The sequence below is a fragment of the Oryctolagus cuniculus genome, chromosome 10 (genome assembly GCF_964237555.1).
Source record: "Oryctolagus cuniculus chromosome 10, mOryCun1.1, whole genome shotgun sequence".
In the NCBI taxonomy this organism is placed as follows: Eukaryota; Metazoa; Chordata; class Mammalia; order Lagomorpha; family Leporidae; genus Oryctolagus; species Oryctolagus cuniculus.
The window spans coordinates 55,864,856-55,884,756 of record NC_091441.1 but is presented as its reverse complement, the minus strand read 5'-3'; the positions used below and the strand labels follow the sequence as shown (position 1 = coordinate 55,884,756).

Below are 19,901 nucleotides of genomic sequence, written 5' to 3'. Positions count from 1 at the left end.
AATATAGGTTAATTTCATGCCATACAAACAGACTTTACTGGCTTACATGTAGTACTCTAAATTTTTTTAAAGTTTTTTTTTTTTTTTTTTTTTTTTTTTTTTTACTTATTTGAAAGGTGGAGTTACAGAGAGGGAGAGACAGAGAGGTCTTCCATCCAGTGGTTCACTCCCCAAGTGGCCACAATGGCCAGGGTTGGGCCAGGCTGAAGCTAGGAGCCAGGAGCTTCTTCCCGGTCTCCCACAAGGGTGCAGGGGCCTAAACACTTGGGCTGACCCCTGCTGCTTTCTCAGGCATTAAAAAGGAGCTGCATTGGAAGTGGAGCAGCTGGGACTCGAACTGGCACCCAGTTGGGATGCAGGTGCTGCCGGTGGCAGCTTTACCACCTATACCACAATGCTGACCCCCTCTAAATTTTTGAATAATTGTTAGCTCACGGACCCCTTTTTTGCTAACCCTTTAGCAATCAGGTAATTCTACATACACAAAAAAGTTCATGGATTTTGAAAATGCATATGCACTTAGAAGATTCCCAATGCTGGGCTTAATTTTTCTTGGCAGCAGTTGACTGAAGCAGAAAAACACTTGGCAATCTCTGAACAGAATATGCTGTTGAGTTGACTAAAATCAACTACTACTCTTGTCTTCTAAACCTGAGAACAAGTGCTATTGGCTATTTGTCTTTGTAGGGCTTTCTTCCATAGGCCCTGATTGATATTACTTGACTGGCAGCTGCAAGGATTTGAGTTTGCCACCTCTAAAATAGTGAAGAGAATTGTTATATGAAGAGGTTAGATTTGGTTTATGTAATGATTTCATTACTTTTTGACTTCTGTGACCTTGGCAGATTACTTAACTTGTTTGAGACTCAATCTTCTCCTTTGTACCTTTTTATTCAAGAGTGTTGCACATGCTACAACTGTGTAAGTGCTTTTACATATAATAAAAGCTCAAAGATTATTGTCATCATTATTACAATTGCTATTATCATCATCTTTGCCTGTGGAAAGTAAAAGGTGTTCCTGTATTGTGCTATTTTGGTATTAACTAGAACAAAGAAGAATCTTTTCTACTTTGGAAACAATCTTTTTATGATTTGTTTTTAAGGATAAATTAGTTCCCATTTTGACATAAATTTGAAATAATTTTACTTTTAGGGTTTTGTTAGAGTCTCGTAGAAAATCTAAGAAGATTACAGCAAGAGGAATCTTTGCAGGTGCCAGAGTGGTACGAGGAGTGGACTGGCAGTGGGAAGATCAAGATGGAGGAAATGGACGAAGGGGAAAGGTATGGCATTCTTCTTCATTCCTTATGTTTTCTAGAATATTGTATGAGTGTGTTCAAGAGATTTTTATTGCTCTTGTAAGTCATTTTCTTAACCCATTGTTATCCTATTTCAGTAACAGTTTTTGAAATCTTTGTTTTTTCCTTTTTTTTTTTTCCCCTGGGGCAAAAGATTGCTCCTGTTCTTTTGTAAGCTTTGGTGTTCCTTGAGAGGGTTGGTTGTTGGCTCTACCTCTCTTCCCTCTGGGTTGATCCAGGACATTGCCATTTTGTTGCCCAGAACGCCTTTCTGAACATTTTGCCAGTCCTCCCTAAATAGTTTCTTGTGCTCTAGCCTTTCCTGCTGTTAAAATTCATTTGAATTGACTTTTGTATTTCATTTCCTCAAAGGTTGTTTTCAGGGTAGGCAGCTACTTGCTTGTCAGCTTGCCTCCTGTTACCCCTCTTGGATTGCGTGGAAGGCTGTTGAGGGGTCATTTATAGCAGCTATTCTTATTTATGTATCTTTCCTTTTTATTTGAGGCAAAGAGATGGGGAAAAAGAGGAGTGAAAGAGAGAAAGGCAAAGGGAAAAAGAAATAGAGCTAGACATACCTAACAGCAGGGACAGGCCAAAGCCAGAAGACTGGAAGTCAGTCTGGATCTCCTCATGGGTGGTAGGGTCCAAGGAATTAAAGCTGTCATTGGCTGACTCCTGTCTGCCTTAGCAGGAAACCGGAATTGGAAGTGGGCCCAGGACTCCAACTGAGGCACTCTGATAGGAGATGTGGGTGTCTCAACTGCTGTACCAAATGCTTGCCCCCTGTTTTTAGTTTTTTGAGGAATCTCCATGCTGTTTTCCACAGTGGCTGTACTAATTTACATTCATGTAGATAAATTTTCAACAGCACTTTTCACCTTTTGTCTTTTTGATGAGTCTGTCTAACTGGAGTGAAATTAGATCTTTGTATTGATGAGATTGTATTGATGAATGCATTGATTTGCATTTCCCTAATGATTAGTGATGTTGAGCATTTTTTCATGTACTTGTTGACCATTTGTGTGTCTTCCTGTGAGAAATGTCTGATTAGGTCTACTGACCATTTTTAAATTAGATTTTTTTGTTTTTTTGCTATTGAATTCCTTATATATTCTGGATATTCTGTCAGACATATAGAGCTTGCAAATATTTTCTGCCATTCTGTAAGTTGTCTCTTTACTCTGCTGATTGTTTCCTTGGCTGTACAGAAGCTCTTTAGTTTGAAGCAATCCCATTTGTCTGTTTTTGCTTTTGGGTTCTGGTTGGAAAAAAAAAAAAAAACAAAAAAAAACCAAAAACACTGCCCATTCTGGTGTCCTGAAGTGTTTCTCCATTGTTTTTGTTTAATAGTTTAAAAGTTTTGGGTCTTACATTTGGGTCATTAACCCATTTTGAGATGATTTTTGTACATGGGGGGAGATACAGTTCTAGTTTCATTTTTCTGCATGTTGATACCCAATTATCCCGGTACCATTTATTCAAAAGATTACCTTTCCTAATACATTTTCTTAGCATCTTTGTCAAAGATCACTAGGCTACAGTTGTGGGTCTGTTTCTAGGATCTCTATTCTGTTACATCAGTCTGTGGATTTGTTTTTATGCCGATACCATACTGTTTTAATTATGGTACTTTTATAATGTATTTCAAAGTCAGGTATTCTTTTTGCTCAAGATTGTTTTGGCTATTTGGGAGTCTTGTGGTTTCATAAACATTTTAATAGTATCTTTTAAAAGATTTATTTATTTATTTGAGATAGTTACAGAAGGAGAGACAGATAGAAAGGTCTTCCACCCAGTGGTTCATTTCCCAAATGGCTGCAACAGCAGGAGCTGTGCTGATCTGAAGCCAGGAGCCAGGAGCTTCTTCCAGGTTTCCCACATGGGTGCAGGGACCCAAGCCCTTGGGACATCTACTGCTTTCCCAGGACATAAGCAGAGAGCTGGATCAGAAGAAGAGCAGCTGGAATACGAACCGGCAACCATACGGGATGCTGGTGCTACAGACAGAGGCTTAGCCTACTGTGCCACAATGCCAGCCCCTTTAATAGTATTTTTTTCTGACTCTGTGAAAAATGCCACTGGTATTTCTGGTATGTGTTGCCTTGAGTCTCTAAATCAGTTTGAGGGGTAGTAGGCACAGTTTAGCATATTGATTGTTCCATTTCATGAGCAGGGGATGTGTTTCCATTCATTTCTTTGTGTCTGTTCCATTTCTTTATGTCCTCTTCAGATTCAGTTTATTCCTGGGTGTTTTATTTACTCTTTTGGTAATGATCAATAAAGGAGTTGTTTTCTTGATTTCTTTTTTAGATGATTTGCTATGGTGTATAATAACACTACTGATTTTTGTATGTTAACTTTATCTTGCAACTTTATTGGACTTTTTTATTCTAACAGCCTTTTGATGTGTTCTTAGAGGTTTTCTTCTTTTTTTTTTTTTAAGATTTATTTATTTATTTGAAAGTTAGAGTTACACAGAGAGAGGAGAGGCGCAGAGAGAGAGAGAGAAAGAGAGAGAGAGAGGTCTTCCATCCAATGGTTCACTCCCCAATTGGCCACAATGGCCGGGGCTGTGACAATCCGAAGCCAGGAGCCAGGAGCTTCTTCTGGGTCTCCCACACGGGTGCAGGGGCCCAAGGACTTGGGCCATCTTCTGCTGCTTTCCCAGGCCATAGCAGAGAGCTGGATGGGAAGTGGAGCAGCCGGGTCTTGAACTGGTGCCCATATGGGATGCCAGCGCTTCTGGTCAGAGCATTAACCCACTGTACCACGGTGCCGGCCCCTTTTTTCTTTTTTAAGATTTATTTATTTTAAGGTTGGAATTTGTGAACTCAAGAGGCTTCCATAGCCTTGGCAGCTCATGACAAGAGCCTCGGGTGATTACTGACTTCATAAATAAGAGTGTCAATTGTTAAATCAACAACAGGAGTCCCTGTGCACTTGCTGCCCATGTAGGACCTCTGTCCTTAATGTGTTGTACTATGAGAATTAACGGTAAAACTAGTCTTCAAACAGTGCTTTACATTTTGTGTTTCTGTGTGGGTGCAAACTGTTGAAATCTTTACTTAATATATACTAAATTGATCTTCTGTGTATAAAGATAATTGAAAATGAATCTTGATGTGAATGGGATGGGAGCTTTTACCTTACCTAAATCTTTCAGCAAGTCAAAACGTAGCTACACTACTCTTAGACATATCATGAACTGAAAAAGCAATTCCAAAAATATCTCAGACATTCAAATTTCTGCGTCAACCTCTGTATCTACACAAAAAGGACTCATCAGATTCTATTCTTTATCCTTCCTGATCTCTCTGCTCTTAGCACTGTTTGTTTTAGCTTAGCCCCCACGAGTAATTTCAATAACAATAAAAATGCTCACAAAGATCAACCAGCAACAACCGTTAATCAACTCCCATAGCTATACAATACCGCTACCCCTATAGAGTCTTCTCGAATTAAACCTACTTCATCCTCCTCAAAAAATAACTCAATCCCCTATATTTTTAAAATCAATCGCAACCTCCACCTCATCAGGGAGTAGGAGATGGGATGGTTTGTGAGTGGGAGGGTGGTTATGGGAGAAAGAATAGCTAAAATCCAAAAGTTCTACTTTCGAAATTTATATTTATTAAATAAAAGTTTCCTATAAAAAAGATATATTTATTTTACTTGAAAGTTACAGTTACACACAGAGAGAGAAGGAAAGGCAGAGAGAGAGAGAGAGAGAGAGAGGGAGGGAGGGAGAGGGAGAGGGAGGTGTCGTCTATCCTCTGGTTCACTCCTCATATGGCCGCAAAGGCCAGAGCTGCGCCGTTCCGAAGCCAGGAGCCTCTTCCAGGTCTCCCACGCGTGTGCAGGGGCCCAAGACTTTGGGCCATCTTCTACTGCTTTCCCAGGCCATGGCAGAGAGCTGGATCGGAAATGGAGCAGCCAAGTCTTGAACCGGTGTCCAAGTGGGATGTGGGCACTGCAGGCAGTGGCTTTACCCACTGTGCCACGGTGCCGGCCCTGGAGGTTTTTTACACATAGGGTCATGTCATCAGCAAACAGCAACAGTTTGACTTCTCCTTTCTGATTTTGATGCCTTTTGTTTCTTTTTTATTTATTTATTTATTTGAAAAGAGTTACACAGAGAGGGGTAAAGACAGACAGATTGGGGGGGAGGATCTTCCATCTGCTGGTTCACTCCCCATATGGCTGGAGCGAGGAGGCAGGAGCTTCTTTACAGGTCTTTCACATGGGTGGCGTGGGCCCAAGTACTCTGGCTGTCTTTCACTGCTTTGTCCAGGCCATTATCAGGGAACTGGATCTGAAATGGAGGAGCCAGGACCCATGTAGAATACCTGCATTGCAGGCAGTGGCTTACCCTCTATGCTACAACATTGGCCTTGCCCTTTGCCTCTTTTTTGCCTAATTGTTCTGGCTAGGACTACAATACTGTGATGAATAAAGGTGGTGACAGTGGGCATCCTTTTCTTGTTCCAAGTCTTAGAAAGCCTTCAGCTTTACCTATCCAATATATGATATTAAAAGTTGACTTATTATATATGGCCTTTATTGTGTTGGGAGGTGTTCCTTTCACATCTAGTTTGTTCAGAATTTTTTATCAGGAAAAGCTGTTGAATTTTATAATTTTTTTGGTATTTATTGAGATAGGTATATGATTTTTGTCCTTCACTTGGTATGTGGTCTATCATGTTTATTGATTTGTGTATATTGAACCATCCTGCATCCCTGGGATGGGTTCTACTTGATCATGGTGAATAATCTGAAGGATCATGCTGTTGGATTTGATGCTAGTATTTTGCTAAGGATTTTTGCATCTGAGTTTATCAAGGATATTTGGCCTGCAGCTAGCTAGCTTCCTTCCTTCCTTCCTTCCCCCCTCCCTCCCTCCCTCCTTCCCTTCCCTTCCCTTCCTTTCCCCTTCCCCTTCCCTTCCCTTCCCCTTCCCCTTCCCCTTCCCCTTTCCCTTCCCCTTCCCCTTCCCCTTTCCCTTTCCCTTTCCCTTCCCTTCCCTTCCCTTCCCTTCCCTTCCCTTCCCTTCTACTCCCCTTCCCTTCCCTTCCCCTCCCCTCCCCCTCCCCCTCCCTTCCCCCTTCCCCTCCTTCCCCCTTCCCTTCCTTTCCCTTTCCCTTCCTTTCCCCTTCCCTTCCTTTCCCCTTCCCTTCCCCTCCCCCTCCCCCTTCCCTTCCCTTCCCTTCCCCTCCTTTCCCTTCCCTTCCCTTCCCTTCCCTCCCCCTCCCTCCCCCTTCCCTTCCTTTCTCCTTCCCTTCCCCTTCCCTTCCCCCTCCCCCTTCCCTTCCCTTCCCTTCCCTTCCCTTCCCTTCCCTTCCCTTCCCTTCCCTTCCCTTCCCTTCCCTTCCCCTTTCCCCTCCCCCTTCCCTTCCCTTCCCTTCCCTTCCCTTCCCTTCCCTTCCCCTTTCCCCTCCCCCTTCCCCTTTCCCCTCCCCTTCCCTTCCCCTTTCCCCTCCCCTTCCCCTTCCCTTCCCTTCCCTTCCCCTTTCCCCTCCCCCTTCCCCTCCCCCTCCCCTTCCCTTCCCTTCCCCTCCCTCCCCCTTCCCTTCCCCTTCCGCCTTCCCCCTTCCCCTCCCCTTTCCCTCCCCCTTCACCTCCCCCTCCCTCACCCTTCTCCTCCCCTCCCCCTCTCTTGCCCCTCCCCTCCCCCTTGCCCTCCCCCTTCCCCTCCCTCCCCCTTCCTTCTTGATCCTTGCCTAGTTTTATCAAGGTAATGGGGACCTCATAGAATAAATCACTTGTACAAGTGACTGAACAAGATGGCAAAATAGGGAGGGAACCTACTGCTCTAATCTAGGGAAAGAGTAAAAAAAAAAACGCGGAGAGAGTACAATCTCAGGGAAGAGTTAGGGAGAAAATGGCAGAGGAAACTCCACGCAAATTGAAAGGACACTGTGGATCTACAGGAAGGGTATGGAGGCGTGCAGCTAAGGACCCCAGCAGCCTCAGCACCAGCTTTGGAGAGTGAGGTGAGACCAGACTGCAGCAGCCCAAGCCACTGGCAATAAAGCTGAGGGAAGAGCCTGGCGTGAATCTGGCTTGGAGCCCTGTGCCACCCTAGAGGAAAAAAAGGGAGGCACATTTCTCTCTCCCCAACCATCTGGTGTCAGCATCTCATGGCTAGCTGAGAGGGGACAGGCACCATTTTGGACATAATGCAACAGCTGCGCCAGCTCGTGTCTGTGCACCCAGCAGCCAGTGGAGAGGAGATGCCTGAGTCTGGCTGGGAGAATTGACAGGGGGCTGGGTCCTTGTGACTGTGGGAGCCTTGTGTGCTGGGACTGTGAAAACACTGCAGCTGCATGGGAGGGCGCAGGGTGTGGCTGGGTCTTTGGGTGGTCACTTTGGGTGGCTCCACACACTTTGATTACCTGGTGAGGTTCTGTGTTCACACCAAGGACTGCATGGGATCCTTTGTGTGGTTCTTGTGGCAGAATGGATGAAAATTGTATCCACTGGGGCTAGTGCCCAGGCATTGGTCTCCTTTGAGGAGAGGAGGTAAGTGAGACTATGCCAACAGAGCAGATTAGTAACAGAGGACTTCAAAACCCCACTTTCAGCAATGGACAGATCAACCAGACAGAAAATCAGCAAGGAAACAATAGTTATTCGACACTATAGACCAAATGGACCTAACAGTTATCTACAGAACTTTTCATCCTGCAGTTGCAGAAAACACATTCTACCAGTGCATGGGACTTTCTCTGGGGTAGACCACAGGCCAGGCCATAAAGCAAGTCTCAGCAAATTAAAAAAAATCAAAATCATACCATACATCTTCTCTGACCTCAATAGAATGAAGCTGGAAATCAACAACTCAAGAGTCTCCAGAACATATGCAAACACATGGAGATGGAACAATATGTTCCTGTATGAACTGTGGGTCATAGAAGAAATCAAAAGAGAAATCAAAAAACTATTGAGGAATAGTTTCTTTTCATACTATTTGTTGAACTCTTAGTATAGAGTTAATCTTCTGTGTATAAAGTTAATTGAAAATAGATTTTGGTAAAAAATAAGAATGGGAATAGGAGAAGGAGGAGAAAGCAATGTGGGAGGGTATGGTGGGGAGAATCATTGTGTTCCTAAAGTTGTAGTTATGAAATGCATGAAGTTTGTATACCTTCAATAAAACATTTCTGGGGAAAAAACAAACAAACAAAAAGAATGAGTTTGGAAGAATTTCTTTCCCTTCTATTTTTAAAAATTAGTTGGGGAATACTGGTATTAATTCCTTTGTAAATGTTTGATAGAATTTAATAGTGAAGTCATCTGGTCCTAGGCTTTTTTTTGATTCAAGACTTTTTAGTCCTAATTCAATCTTACTGCTTGTCAATAGTTTGCTTAAGCATTCTTTTTTTTTTTTTTTTTTATGATTCAGTCTTGGTAAATTGTGTATATGCAGAAATTTGCCCATTTCTTCTACATTATCAAATTTGTTGCCATATTATTGTTCATAGTGAGCTCTAACAGTCCTTTGTATTTCTGCGATGTCAGTTATAATGTCTCTGTTTTCATGTTTGATTTTATGTTTGAATCTGTTTTTATTCTAGCTAGGGGTTTGTCAGTTTTGTTTGTCTTTTCAAAGAATTCTTTGATTCACTGATTTTTTTTTTTTGTTCTCTTGTCTTTTGTGTTCAAGTTTTATTTATTTGTGTTAAAGATTTTTATTTATTTGAGAGAGAGAGTTAGAGAGAGAGAGACAGAGACAGAGACAGACAGACAGAGAGAAGGGTCTTCCATCTGCTGGTTCATTCCCTAAATGGTTGCAATGGCTGGAGATGGGCTGATCTGAAGTCAGGAGCCAGGAGCTTCTTCTAGGTCTCCTACGCAAGTGCAGGAGCCCAAGAGCTTTGGCCATCTTCTATTGTTTTCCCAGGCCCTAACCAGAGAGCTGGATCAGAAGAAGAGCAGCTAGGACATGAACTGGCATCCATATGAGAAGCTGGCTCTGCAGGCAGAGGCTTAGACTACTTCACTGGCCCCCAAGTTTTATTCTTTTCTTCTAATAAATTTTGGGTTTATATGTTCTTGTTTTTCTGGTTCCTTGAGGTGTGGTGATAAGTTATTTATTTGAAATCTTTCTGACTTTTTATTCAGTCATTGATTGCTATAAACTTCTCTTAGTATACTGCTTTTACTGTATCCCATAGATTTTGGTGTGTTGCATTTCTATCTTCATTCATTCCAGTAATTAAAAAAAATTCCTTAATTTCTTTGTTGATCCATTGTTTGTTCAGCAGTAAGTTGCTTAAGTACCATATATGTTTTTGTAGTTTCCAGGGTTTTTGTTATTATTGATTTCTAGTTTTGTATTGTAATCAGAAAAGGTGTTCTGTATGATTTCTGTTTTAAAGATTTATTTTATTTATTTGAAAGACAGAGACAGAGATGTCTTCCATTCACTGGTTTACTCCCCAAATGGCGCAACGGCTGGAGCTGAGCCGATCTGAAGCCAGGAGCCAGGAGCTTCTTTTGAGTTTCTCCTGTGGGTGCAGGGGCCCAAGTACTTGGGCCATCTTCCACTGCCTTCCCAGTTGCATCAGCAGGGAGCTGGATTGGAAGTGGAGCAGCTGGGATTCGAACCAGTGCCCATATGGGATGCTGGTGTTACAGGCCGGAGCTTTAACCTGCTGTGCCACAACACTGGCCCTGATTTCTATTTTAAAAAGTTTGCTGGGGCTGGCGCTGTGGCGCAGTGGGTTACACCCTGGCCTGAAGTGCTGGCATCCCATATGGGGACCAGTTCTAGACCCTGTTGCTCCACTTCCCATCCAGCTCTCTACTATAGCCTGGGAAAGCAGTAGAGGATGGTCCCTGCACCTGCATGGAAGGCCCGGAAGAAGCTCCTGGCTCCTGGCTTCGGATCAGTGCAGCTCTGGCCGTTGTGGCCAATTGGGGAGTGAACCATTGGATGGAAGACCTCTCTCTCTCTGCCTCTCCTCTCTCTGTGTAACTCTGACTTTCAAATAAATAAATCAGTCTTTAAAAAAACAAAAACAAAATAGTTTGCTGAGAATTGATTTGTAACTTTACATATGATGTATCTTGGAGTAAAATATATTTTTTATTTATTTGCGAGGGAGAATGAAAGGGAGAAAAAGGGAGACTGACAGAGCTCCCATCTGCTTTACTCCCCAGTTGCTCAAAGTGGTGAGGGTTAGGCTGCGGCAGAAGTTAGAAGCTGGTAACTCAATCAGGACTCTAATGTGGGTGGCGGAAATACAACCACCTGAGCCATCACTGTCACTATTGCCTCCTAGAGTCTGTACCAGTAGGAATCTGGAATGAAGGAGCAGAGAATGGATTCCAGGCACTCCTGTGTGGGAAATAGGAACCCTAATTGGTGTCACGATCTTTAGGCCAAATGCCCACCTTGCCTTGATACAGTTTTTAAAAGCATAAAGAACTCAATTTTTTAAAAGATTTATTTATTTATTTGAATGGTGGAATCTCAGAGGCTGAGAGAGAGAGAGAGGTCTTCCATCTGATAGTTCACTCCCCAAATGGCTGCATCCAAAGTCAGGAACTAGGGAACTAGGAGCTTCTTCTGGGTCTCCCATGTGAGCGCAGGGGCTCAAGGACTTGGGCCATCTTTCACTGCTTTCCCACGCCATAGCAGAGAGCCAGATTGGAAGTGGAGTAGCTGGGACTCTAACCAGCGCCCATATGGGATGCTGGCACTGCAGGCAGTATCTTTACCTGCTTTGCCACAGTACCAGCCCCTTACCTTTATATTTTTAAAAATTTATTCTTTATCTATTTGAGAGACAGAGACAAACAGTGCCCAGCTGCTGGTTTACTCCTCAAATGCCCATAGCCAGGGCGGGGCCTAGGCCAGATCTGGGGATACAGTGCAGGTCTCCCCAACGGGTGGCAGGAGCCCCATTACTTGAAACAATTACTGCATCAAATGCCAACCCCCTGTATTCTAATTAGGGGAGAAAGTGAAATAAAACTGTAAGTTCTTGTGAATGTGGTGTGGTCTGTGGACCAGCCACGTTGTTGTCACTGACAGAAATGTTAGAAATGTGATAGGTAATCTTTCTCACAGCTTTTCTAAATCAGGATCTTCCTTTTAATAAAATCCATAGGCATGTGTTTTCACGTAAAAGCTTGAGAAGCACTACTTTAAAAAGAAAGAACGGTCTCAGTTTGCACAACTTGCCATAGCTGGATGGATAGGTCACTAAGGGGACATACTTGGCAACCCAATGACTGTGAAAAGGTACCCCTTCGGGGGTGGGAGCCAAAACAGCCTTATCTGCCAGCATAAATGTTCTGGCAAATGGCCTTGGGCTGGTGATAGCCCCTACTATCCTTTTCAGTGAGGTATTTTGTGCAGCGAAAAGCCTCTACAACCATTTGTAGTAGTCCTGCATCACATATACAAACAGATGTACAAAATAAATGTGCAAGTTTAAAGAATGATAGTAGGACTGGTGCTGTGGCACGGTAGGTTAAGCCTCCACCTGCAGTGCTGGCATCTTATATGGTTTCCGGTTCACATCCTGGCTGCCCTTCTTCTGATCCAGCCCTCTGCTTATGGCCTGGGAAAGCTGTAGATTGGCCCAGCTCCGGTGATTGCTGCCATTTGGGGAGTGAACCAGCAAATCGAAGACCTTTCTTTCTGTCTCTCCATCTTTTTGTAACTCTGCTTCTCAAATAAATAAATCTTGAAGAATAATAAAATGAATGATTTTGTTCCAGCTATACAGATGAAGAAATAGAATATCATGAGTATTTAAAAAAAAACATTGAAATACAGTATACATACCAAGAAATGCACCCAAGTGTATAAATAAATAAGTTTTTGGTCCTCTGATAGCTCAAAATCAGCATTCAAATGAAGACCAGCACATTACTAGTACTCCGAGAGTACTCAACTATTTTCCTTTTCTTTCCTGCCCTTGCCCTTGCCCTGCCCTGTCCTACCCTTCCTGTGGGAAAGAAGGGTATATTGTTATTTATATATTATGATTCAGTGAAGCAATATTTATAACTATACTGAATGGTATACCATACACACAATTTTTATATTCTCTGTTTATTGCCACAAATAAGAGAAAATGGTGCTATTTGTCTTTTTGGGTCTGGTTTATTTCACTTTGCATAATCTCCGGTTGTATCCATTTTGTTCCAGTGGCTTTTTTATGGCTGAATAGTATTACATTATGTATATATATATACCACCTTTTCTTTACCAGTCATAAATTGATTGACATCTAGGTTGATTCCTGATCTTAGTTGTCGTGAATTGAGCTGCTATAATAGATGTAGAAGTGCAGGTAATTCTTTCATGTGCTGATTTAATTTCTTTTGGTAATAGTCCAAAGAGTGGGATACCTGGGTCATAGTTTTTTGAGGAATCTTTGTACTGTTTTCCGTATTGGTTGTCCAGTTTGCATTCTCACCAACAGTGTATTAGGGTACCTTTGTGTTCACATTCTTGCCAGCATTTGTTATTTTTTAATTTTTGAATAATGGCCATTCTAAGGCCAGTGTCGTGGCTCACTTGGATAATCCTCCGCCTGCGGCGCCGGCATCCCATATGGGCGCAGATTGCTCCTCTTCCACTCCAGCTCTCTGCTGTGGCCTGGGAAGGCAGTGGAGGATGGCCCAAGTGCTTGGGTCCCTGCACCCACATGGGAGACCAGGAGGAAGCACCTGGCTCCTGGCCTTGGATCAGTGTAGCGCCAGCCGTTAGTGGCCATTTGGGGAGTGAACCAACGGAAGGAAGACCTTTCTCTCTGTCTCTGTCTCTCTCAGTGTCTGTAATTCTACCTGTCAAATAAATAAATAAAAATTAAAAAAAAATAATAGCCATTCTAACTGGGGTGAGGTGATATCTTGTGGTGGTTTTTATTTGCTTTTCCCTGATGGCTAGTGATCCTGAGCATTTTCTCCTGTGTCTATTGGTCATTTGTATTTCATCCCTTGAAAGATGCCTGTTCATATCCTTTGGTTATTTCCTAATTGGATTGTATGTTTTACTGTTGTTGAGCTTCTTGAGCTCCTTATATAATCTATTTATTCATTTATATTTTATCTGGTTATTCATCTATTGGATGCATAGTTTGCAGATATTTTCTCCCATTCTGTCAGTTGCTTCTTCACCTTCTTAATTATTTCCTTTGCTGTGTAGAAACTTCTTAACTTGATGTATTTGTTCATTTTTGCTGTTATTGTTTGTTCTTCTGGGGCATTATCCAAGATAACTGTCCTTCCCTCAGGGAATGATTTTAGCTTATTTGTTAAGGATTAGTTTTTTGTAGATGCATGGGTTAATTTCTGGAGTTTCTGTTCTGTTCCATTAGTCTACATGTCTGTTTTTATGCCATTCTAACCCTGTAGTACATATTGAAATTTGGTATTGTGATGCTTCTGGCTTTGTTTTTATTGTTTAAGATTGTGTTGCCTATTCTGGGTCTTTTGTCTAAGATTGTGTCTCTATATGAATTTTAGAATTTTCTTCTAGGTCTGTGAAGAATGCCATTGGTATTTTGATTGAGATTGCATTGAATCTGTAAATTGCTTTGGGTACTATTGAAATTTTGGTGATGTTAACTCTTCTAAACAATGAATATGGAAGATGTTTCCATTTTTTTGTGTTTTCTGTTTCTTTCATTAATGTTTCCTAATTTTCATTGTAGAGATTTTTTACTTCCTTGCTTAACTTTATCCCAAAGTATTTTAATTTTTTTGTAGTTATTGTGAATGTGACTGATCTTGTAAGTTTCAGCCAGAGTATTGTGAGTGTATAAGAATGCTATAGATTTTTTAGAAAAGATTTATTTATCTGAAAGGCAGAGTCAGAGAGAGAAAGACCTCTTCCCAGTGATTCGCTTCCCAAGTGGCCACAATGCTTGCGCTGGGCCAGTCAGAAGACAGGAGCTAGGAACCTCCTACAGATCTCCCCCGTGGGTGCAGGGACCCAAACATTTGGACCATCCTCCCCTGTCCTCCCAGGTCCACTAGCAGGTAATTGGATCAGAAGTGGAGCAGCTGGGACTTGAACTGGTACCCATCCAGGATGTTTGCACTGCAAGTGGCAACTTGACCTGCTACATCATAGTGCCAGCCCCAAGAATGCTATTGAATTTTGTGTGTTGATTGTATATCCTGACACTTTACCTAATTTTCTTATGACTTATATGATAGTCTCAGATGGAGTTATTTATGAATAAAGCATCATGTCAACTACAAACAAGGGTAATTTGACTTCCTCCTGTTCATTTCATATCCTTTTGATTTCTTTTTCTTGTCTAATAACTCTTGTTAAAACTTCCAGAACTATACTGAATAATAATGGTGGGAAAGGACATCCTTGTCTGGTTCCAGAGCATAGTGGAAATGCTTCCAGCCTTCCCCATTCAATATCATGCAGACTGTGGGTTTGTCATGTATTGCCTTAATTGTGTTGAGGTATGTTCCTTCTATATTCAAAATTTTAAGGTTTCTTTAATCATGAAAGGATATTGTATTAGATCAGATGCATTCTCTGCATCTATTGAAATAATCATATGGCTTTTATCCTTCATTTTGTTGATGTGATTTATTGTATTTATTGTTTTGTATTTGTTGAGCTATCTCTATATACCTGTGGTAAATCCCGGTTTGTCTGGGTGGGTGATCTTTTTGATGTGTTGTTGGATTCGATTTGCTAGTGTCTTGTTGAGGATTTTTACATGTATGTTCATTAGGAATATTGGTTTATAGTTACCTTTTTCGGTTGTACCTTTCTCTGGTTTTGGAATTAGAGTAATGCTGGTCTTATAGAAAGAATTTGGAAGGATTTTCTTTCTTTCGGTTGTTTTGAATAGTAAGAATTATTAGTTCTTAAATGTTTGGTAGAATCCTAGGTTGTAGACGCCGCCGCCATTGCTGGAAGCCAGGTAGCCACATGGCCCAACCACCGGTGTCAGCCCCACCCCATCCTAATGGGATTCGCTGCTCCTACTTCCCTGCCTGCCCCCTGGCAAAGTTTTAAAAGTACCTGTTCCTGAACACGTGGCTCTCTCTTTTTCTCCGTCTCCTGGTTTCTCTCTCTCTCTCTCTCTCTCTTTCTCTCTCAATCTTTCTTTTATACTCTCCTTCTCCCTCTTTTCCTTCTTCGCCCCTTCCCTCCGGTCCTTCAAGTTTCCCCCAATAAACTCTTTCCCTTAATAAAAAAAGAAAGTTTGGTAGAATTCAACACTGAAGCCACCAGTCCTGATCTTGTCTTTGTTGGGAGGCTCTTCATTACTTATTAAGTCTCAGTCTTGATTATTGGTCTGGCTATTCAGGTTTCCTATGTCTTTAAGCCTCAATTTTGGTAAATTATTTGTGTTTAGTATCTTTTTTTGTTTTGTTGAGTCAATTGTTTATTATTTTTGTTTATTTTTTTTCAAAAAAACTGACCCATTTCATTTGTACAGTTTTTTTTTTCTTTTTACAGGCAGAGTGGACAGTGAGAGAGAGACAGACAGAGAGAAAGGTCTTCCTTTTTGCCGTTGGTTCACCCTCCAATGGCTGCTGCGGTTGGCGCGCTATGGCCGGCGCACCGCGCTGATCCGATGGCAGGAGACAGGTACTTATCCTGGTCTCCCATGGGGTGCAGGGCCCAAGGACTTGGGCCATCCTCCACTGCACTCCCTGGCCACAGCAGAGAACTGGCCTGGAAGAGGGGCAGCTGGGACAGAATCCGGCGCTCCGATCGGGACTAGAACCCGGTGTGCCGGCGCCGCAAGGCGGAGGATTAGCCTAGTGAGCCGCAGCGCCAGCTCGTACAATTTTTTAATTTCTATTTTGTCTATTCTCTAATTTTTTTATTTCTTTATTTTTTATTTTTATTTATTTGACAGAGTTATAGCCAATGAGAGAGAGACAGAGAAAGGCCTTCCTTCCATTGGCTCACTCCCGAAATGGCCGCCACGGCCAGCGCCACGCTGATCCAAAGCCAGGAGCCAGGTGCCTCCTCCTGGTCCCCATGTGGGTGCAGGGGCCCAAGCACCTGGGCCATCTTCCACTGCCCTCCCAGGCCACAGCAGAGAGCTGGACTGGAAGAGGAGCAACCAGGACTAGAACCCGGCACCCACATGGGGTGCCAGCGCCGCAGGCGGAGGATTAACCAAGTGAGCCACAGTGCCAGCCCTTAATTTTTATTATTTCTTATACTCATTTTGGATTTGGTTTATTCTTGTTTTTCTAGGTCCTTGAGATAATTGTTGAATCATTTATTTGATAACTTTACAATTTTTTCATAGGTACTTACTACTGTAAATTTTCCTCTTAACACTACTTTTGCTGCAACCCATCATTTTCATTCATTTCAAGGAATTTTTTTATTTCCGTTTTGATTTTTTTCTATGACCCACTGTTCATTCAGGAGCATGTTGTTCAGTTTTCATGTATTTGTATGTTTTCTGGAGGTTTTTTTTGTTGTTAATTTCTAGCTTCATTCCATTGTGATTAGAAAAGATACATGATATGATTTCACTGTTTTTTAATTTGTTGATACTTGATTTTTTTTAAGAAGTTTTTGAGAGGGAGGGAGAAAGAGAGAGACAGAGATATTCCAACCACTGGTTCACTCTCCAAATGGCTGTAATGACCAGGGCTGAGCCAGCCTGAAGCCAGGGGCCCAGAACTCCATACAGGTCTCCCATGTGGGTTGCAGAGTCTTAAGTATTTGGACATCTTCTGCTGCACTCTCAGGCACATGAGCAGGGAACTGAATGGGAAGTGGAGTAGCTGGGACTCAAACCAGCGCTCATATGCAATGCCAATGTCACAGGTATCAGATTAACCTATAGTACCACAACACCAATGCTGAGACTTGTTTTATGACCTAATATGTGGTCTATGCTAGAGAATGTTCTATGTATTGATGAAAAGAAAGTGTATTCTGTAGCTGTGTGTCCATTTGGGTTGTAGTGTAGATCAGCTCTGTTTCTTTTTTTTTTTTTTTTAAGATTTATTTATTTATTCAAAAGTCAGAGTTGCACAGAGAGAGAGAGAGAGGTCTTCCATCTGATGGATCTCTCCTCAATTGGCAGCAAACACTGGAGGTGCGCTGATCCGAAGCCAGGACCCAAGAGCTTCCTCCCGGTCTCCCACATGGGTGCGGGGCCCAAGGACTTGGGCCATCTTCCACTGCTTTCCCGGGCCATAGCAGAGAGCTGGATTGGAAGTGGAGCAACCAGGGCTTGGATCGGTGCCCATATGGGATGCCGGTGCTTCAGGCTAGGGCGTTAACCCACTGTGCCACAGCGCTGGCCCCAGCTCTGTTTTTTTTGTTGATTTTTTGTTTGGTTGCTATGTCCATTGATGAAAGTGAGGCGTTGAAGTACTCCATTATTATTGTATGGAACTTATGTCTCTTTTTAGACCTATTAACATTTGTTTTATACATCTGGGTGTCCTTATATTGGGTACATATACATTTACTGTATTCACATCTTGTTGAATTGATCTGTTAATCATTGCATAGTGACCTTTTTTTTGTCTATTAACAGTCTTTGTCTTAAAGTCTATTTTGTTTGATATGAGTATAGCAACTCCTGGTCACTTTTGATTTCTATTTGCTTGGAATATCTTTTTCTGTTCTTTCACTTTAATCTGTGTATAGCTTTATTGGTGAAGTGTATATCTTATAGGCATCATATAGATGGGTCTTTTTTTAAAAATCTGTTCAGCTAGTCTGTATCTTTTAGTCCATTTACATTCAAGGTTTTCATTGATAAATAATGACTTGATCCTGCCGTGTTTATATAAATATTCCTATTGTTTGTTTTGAATATCCTTTTTATTTTACTAGGAAGCTTTCTTCTGCCTTCATACCTTCACATTCTTTCATGGCATGGATTATCTCTTTTTGTGTATAGTACACCCTTAAGTATCATTTTTAAAAAAGACTTATTTATTTTTATTTGAAAGAGTTACACAGAGAGAGAAGGAGAGGCAGAAAGAGAGAGAGGTCTTCCATCTTCTGGTTTACTCCCCAGTTGGCCACGACGGCTGGAGCTGCACCCATCCGAAGCCAGGAGCCATGAGCTTCTTTCGGGTCTCCCACATGGGTGCAGGAGCCCAAGGACTTGGGCCATCTTCTACTGCTTTCTCAGGCCATAGCAGAGAGAGGGATCGGAAGTGGAGCAGCCGGGACTTGAACTGGTACCCATATGGGATGCTGGCACTGCAGTTGGTGGCTTTACCTACTACACCGCAGCACTAGCCCCAGCCTTAAGTATCATTTGTAAGGCTGGCTGGGTGGTGACAAATTTTTTGACTTTTTGCTTGTCTTGGAAAGCCTTTATTTCACCTTCATTTCTGAATAAGAGCTTCACTGGGTAAAGTATTCTGGGTTGGCAGTTTTTTTCTTTTAGGACTTGGACTATATTTCTCCATTCTCTCTCTCTCTCTCTTTTTTTTTTTTTTTTTTTTTTTAAGGGAAAGAGTTTATTGGGGAAAAGCCAGCAGGCTTGAGGGAAGGGACTAAGAGGGAAAAAGAGAGTAAGAGAGAAAGAGGAGAGAGGAGAAGGCTAGAGAGAGTGGGCAGGAGAGAAGAGAGGAGCCAAGAGAGCCACGTGTTCAGGAATAGGTCCTTTTAAAACTTTGTGGGCAGGGAAGCAGGAGCAGCAAATCCCATTAGGATGGGGGTGAAGCTTGACAACGCTGGTTGGGCCATGTGGCCACCTGGCTTTCAGCAATGGCGGTGGGAGATAGGGCCTAGGATGTAAATCAGGGTGTAGATCGCCCCATAGATAAAACTGCATCAGTTTCCTAACATTCCCTCCTTTTGTTTTTTATAAAGCAGGAATTACATGGTATTACGTTAGTCCTAAAAGTCCAGGAGGGGTAGAGAGACGATGATCTATCTTTAGAGCTACTTCCTGCTGACAAAGGGTGACGAGGTACTCTTCGCTGGCATGGGGCGATGTCTCAAGCCACTGTCTCCTGGGTGGGGAGCCGAGGATATCCCTCTAGCAGAATTTGGTTGACAACCGGGTTGCTGAAGGCCTTCGTTCGTTCCATTATCACCTGCTGTAAACACTTAAACAGACACTGTAGTATAAAAGTCAGGATAAGAACCATAGTAACCAATGGTCTTAAGAGTAGCATTAACCAGGTAATGAGAGGATTTCATAGAGAGAAAATGGAGGGGTGTCTCTGGACCCTTGTGAGGACAGTTTGATGGACATTGTTTAAAGCTGATCCCAGCCAAGACTGGGAGAAAGGCCACTCAACTTTTGTGAGTAGAGGGGTTTGTCTGTAGAGAAATGCTGAATAATCATACAACATTAAGTGTGGGAGAGGACCATCAGTACACACATGTTGGGAGAAGAGCCATTGATGTTAGAGTAGAGATTATGATTACAAAGGAATGAGGCCCAGGAGTGGGCTAAACAGGGTCTAGAACAAAGGACAGAGTCCTTATTAGAGGAACTGATAATAGTGCTAAGTTACAGATAAGTTTTTTGATTGAGAGGCAAATAGAACCTTACAGAAGGGGCTTGATAATAATCTGATGGGCTTTGAGGCCTTGTGAATTATGAGGCTCAGACTTATTTATCTCTTCACATAGGGTGCACCCAGAAGGAGG

General features: G+C 42.4%; 1 protein-coding gene across 1 annotated transcript in view; it reads left to right on the top strand.

Annotated features, from left to right (window-relative positions):
* The window catches only part of MIB1 (MIB E3 ubiquitin protein ligase 1), a 164,424-nt gene that overhangs the window by 26,377 nt on the left and 118,146 nt on the right, over positions 1 to 19,901 (top strand). The window contains exon 3 of the mRNA XM_002713451.5: positions 1,156 to 1,285. Within this exon, the coding sequence (XP_002713497.1) occupies positions 1,156 to 1,285 (130 nt within the window). The remainder of the gene's footprint in view (positions 1 to 1,155; positions 1,286 to 19,901) is intronic.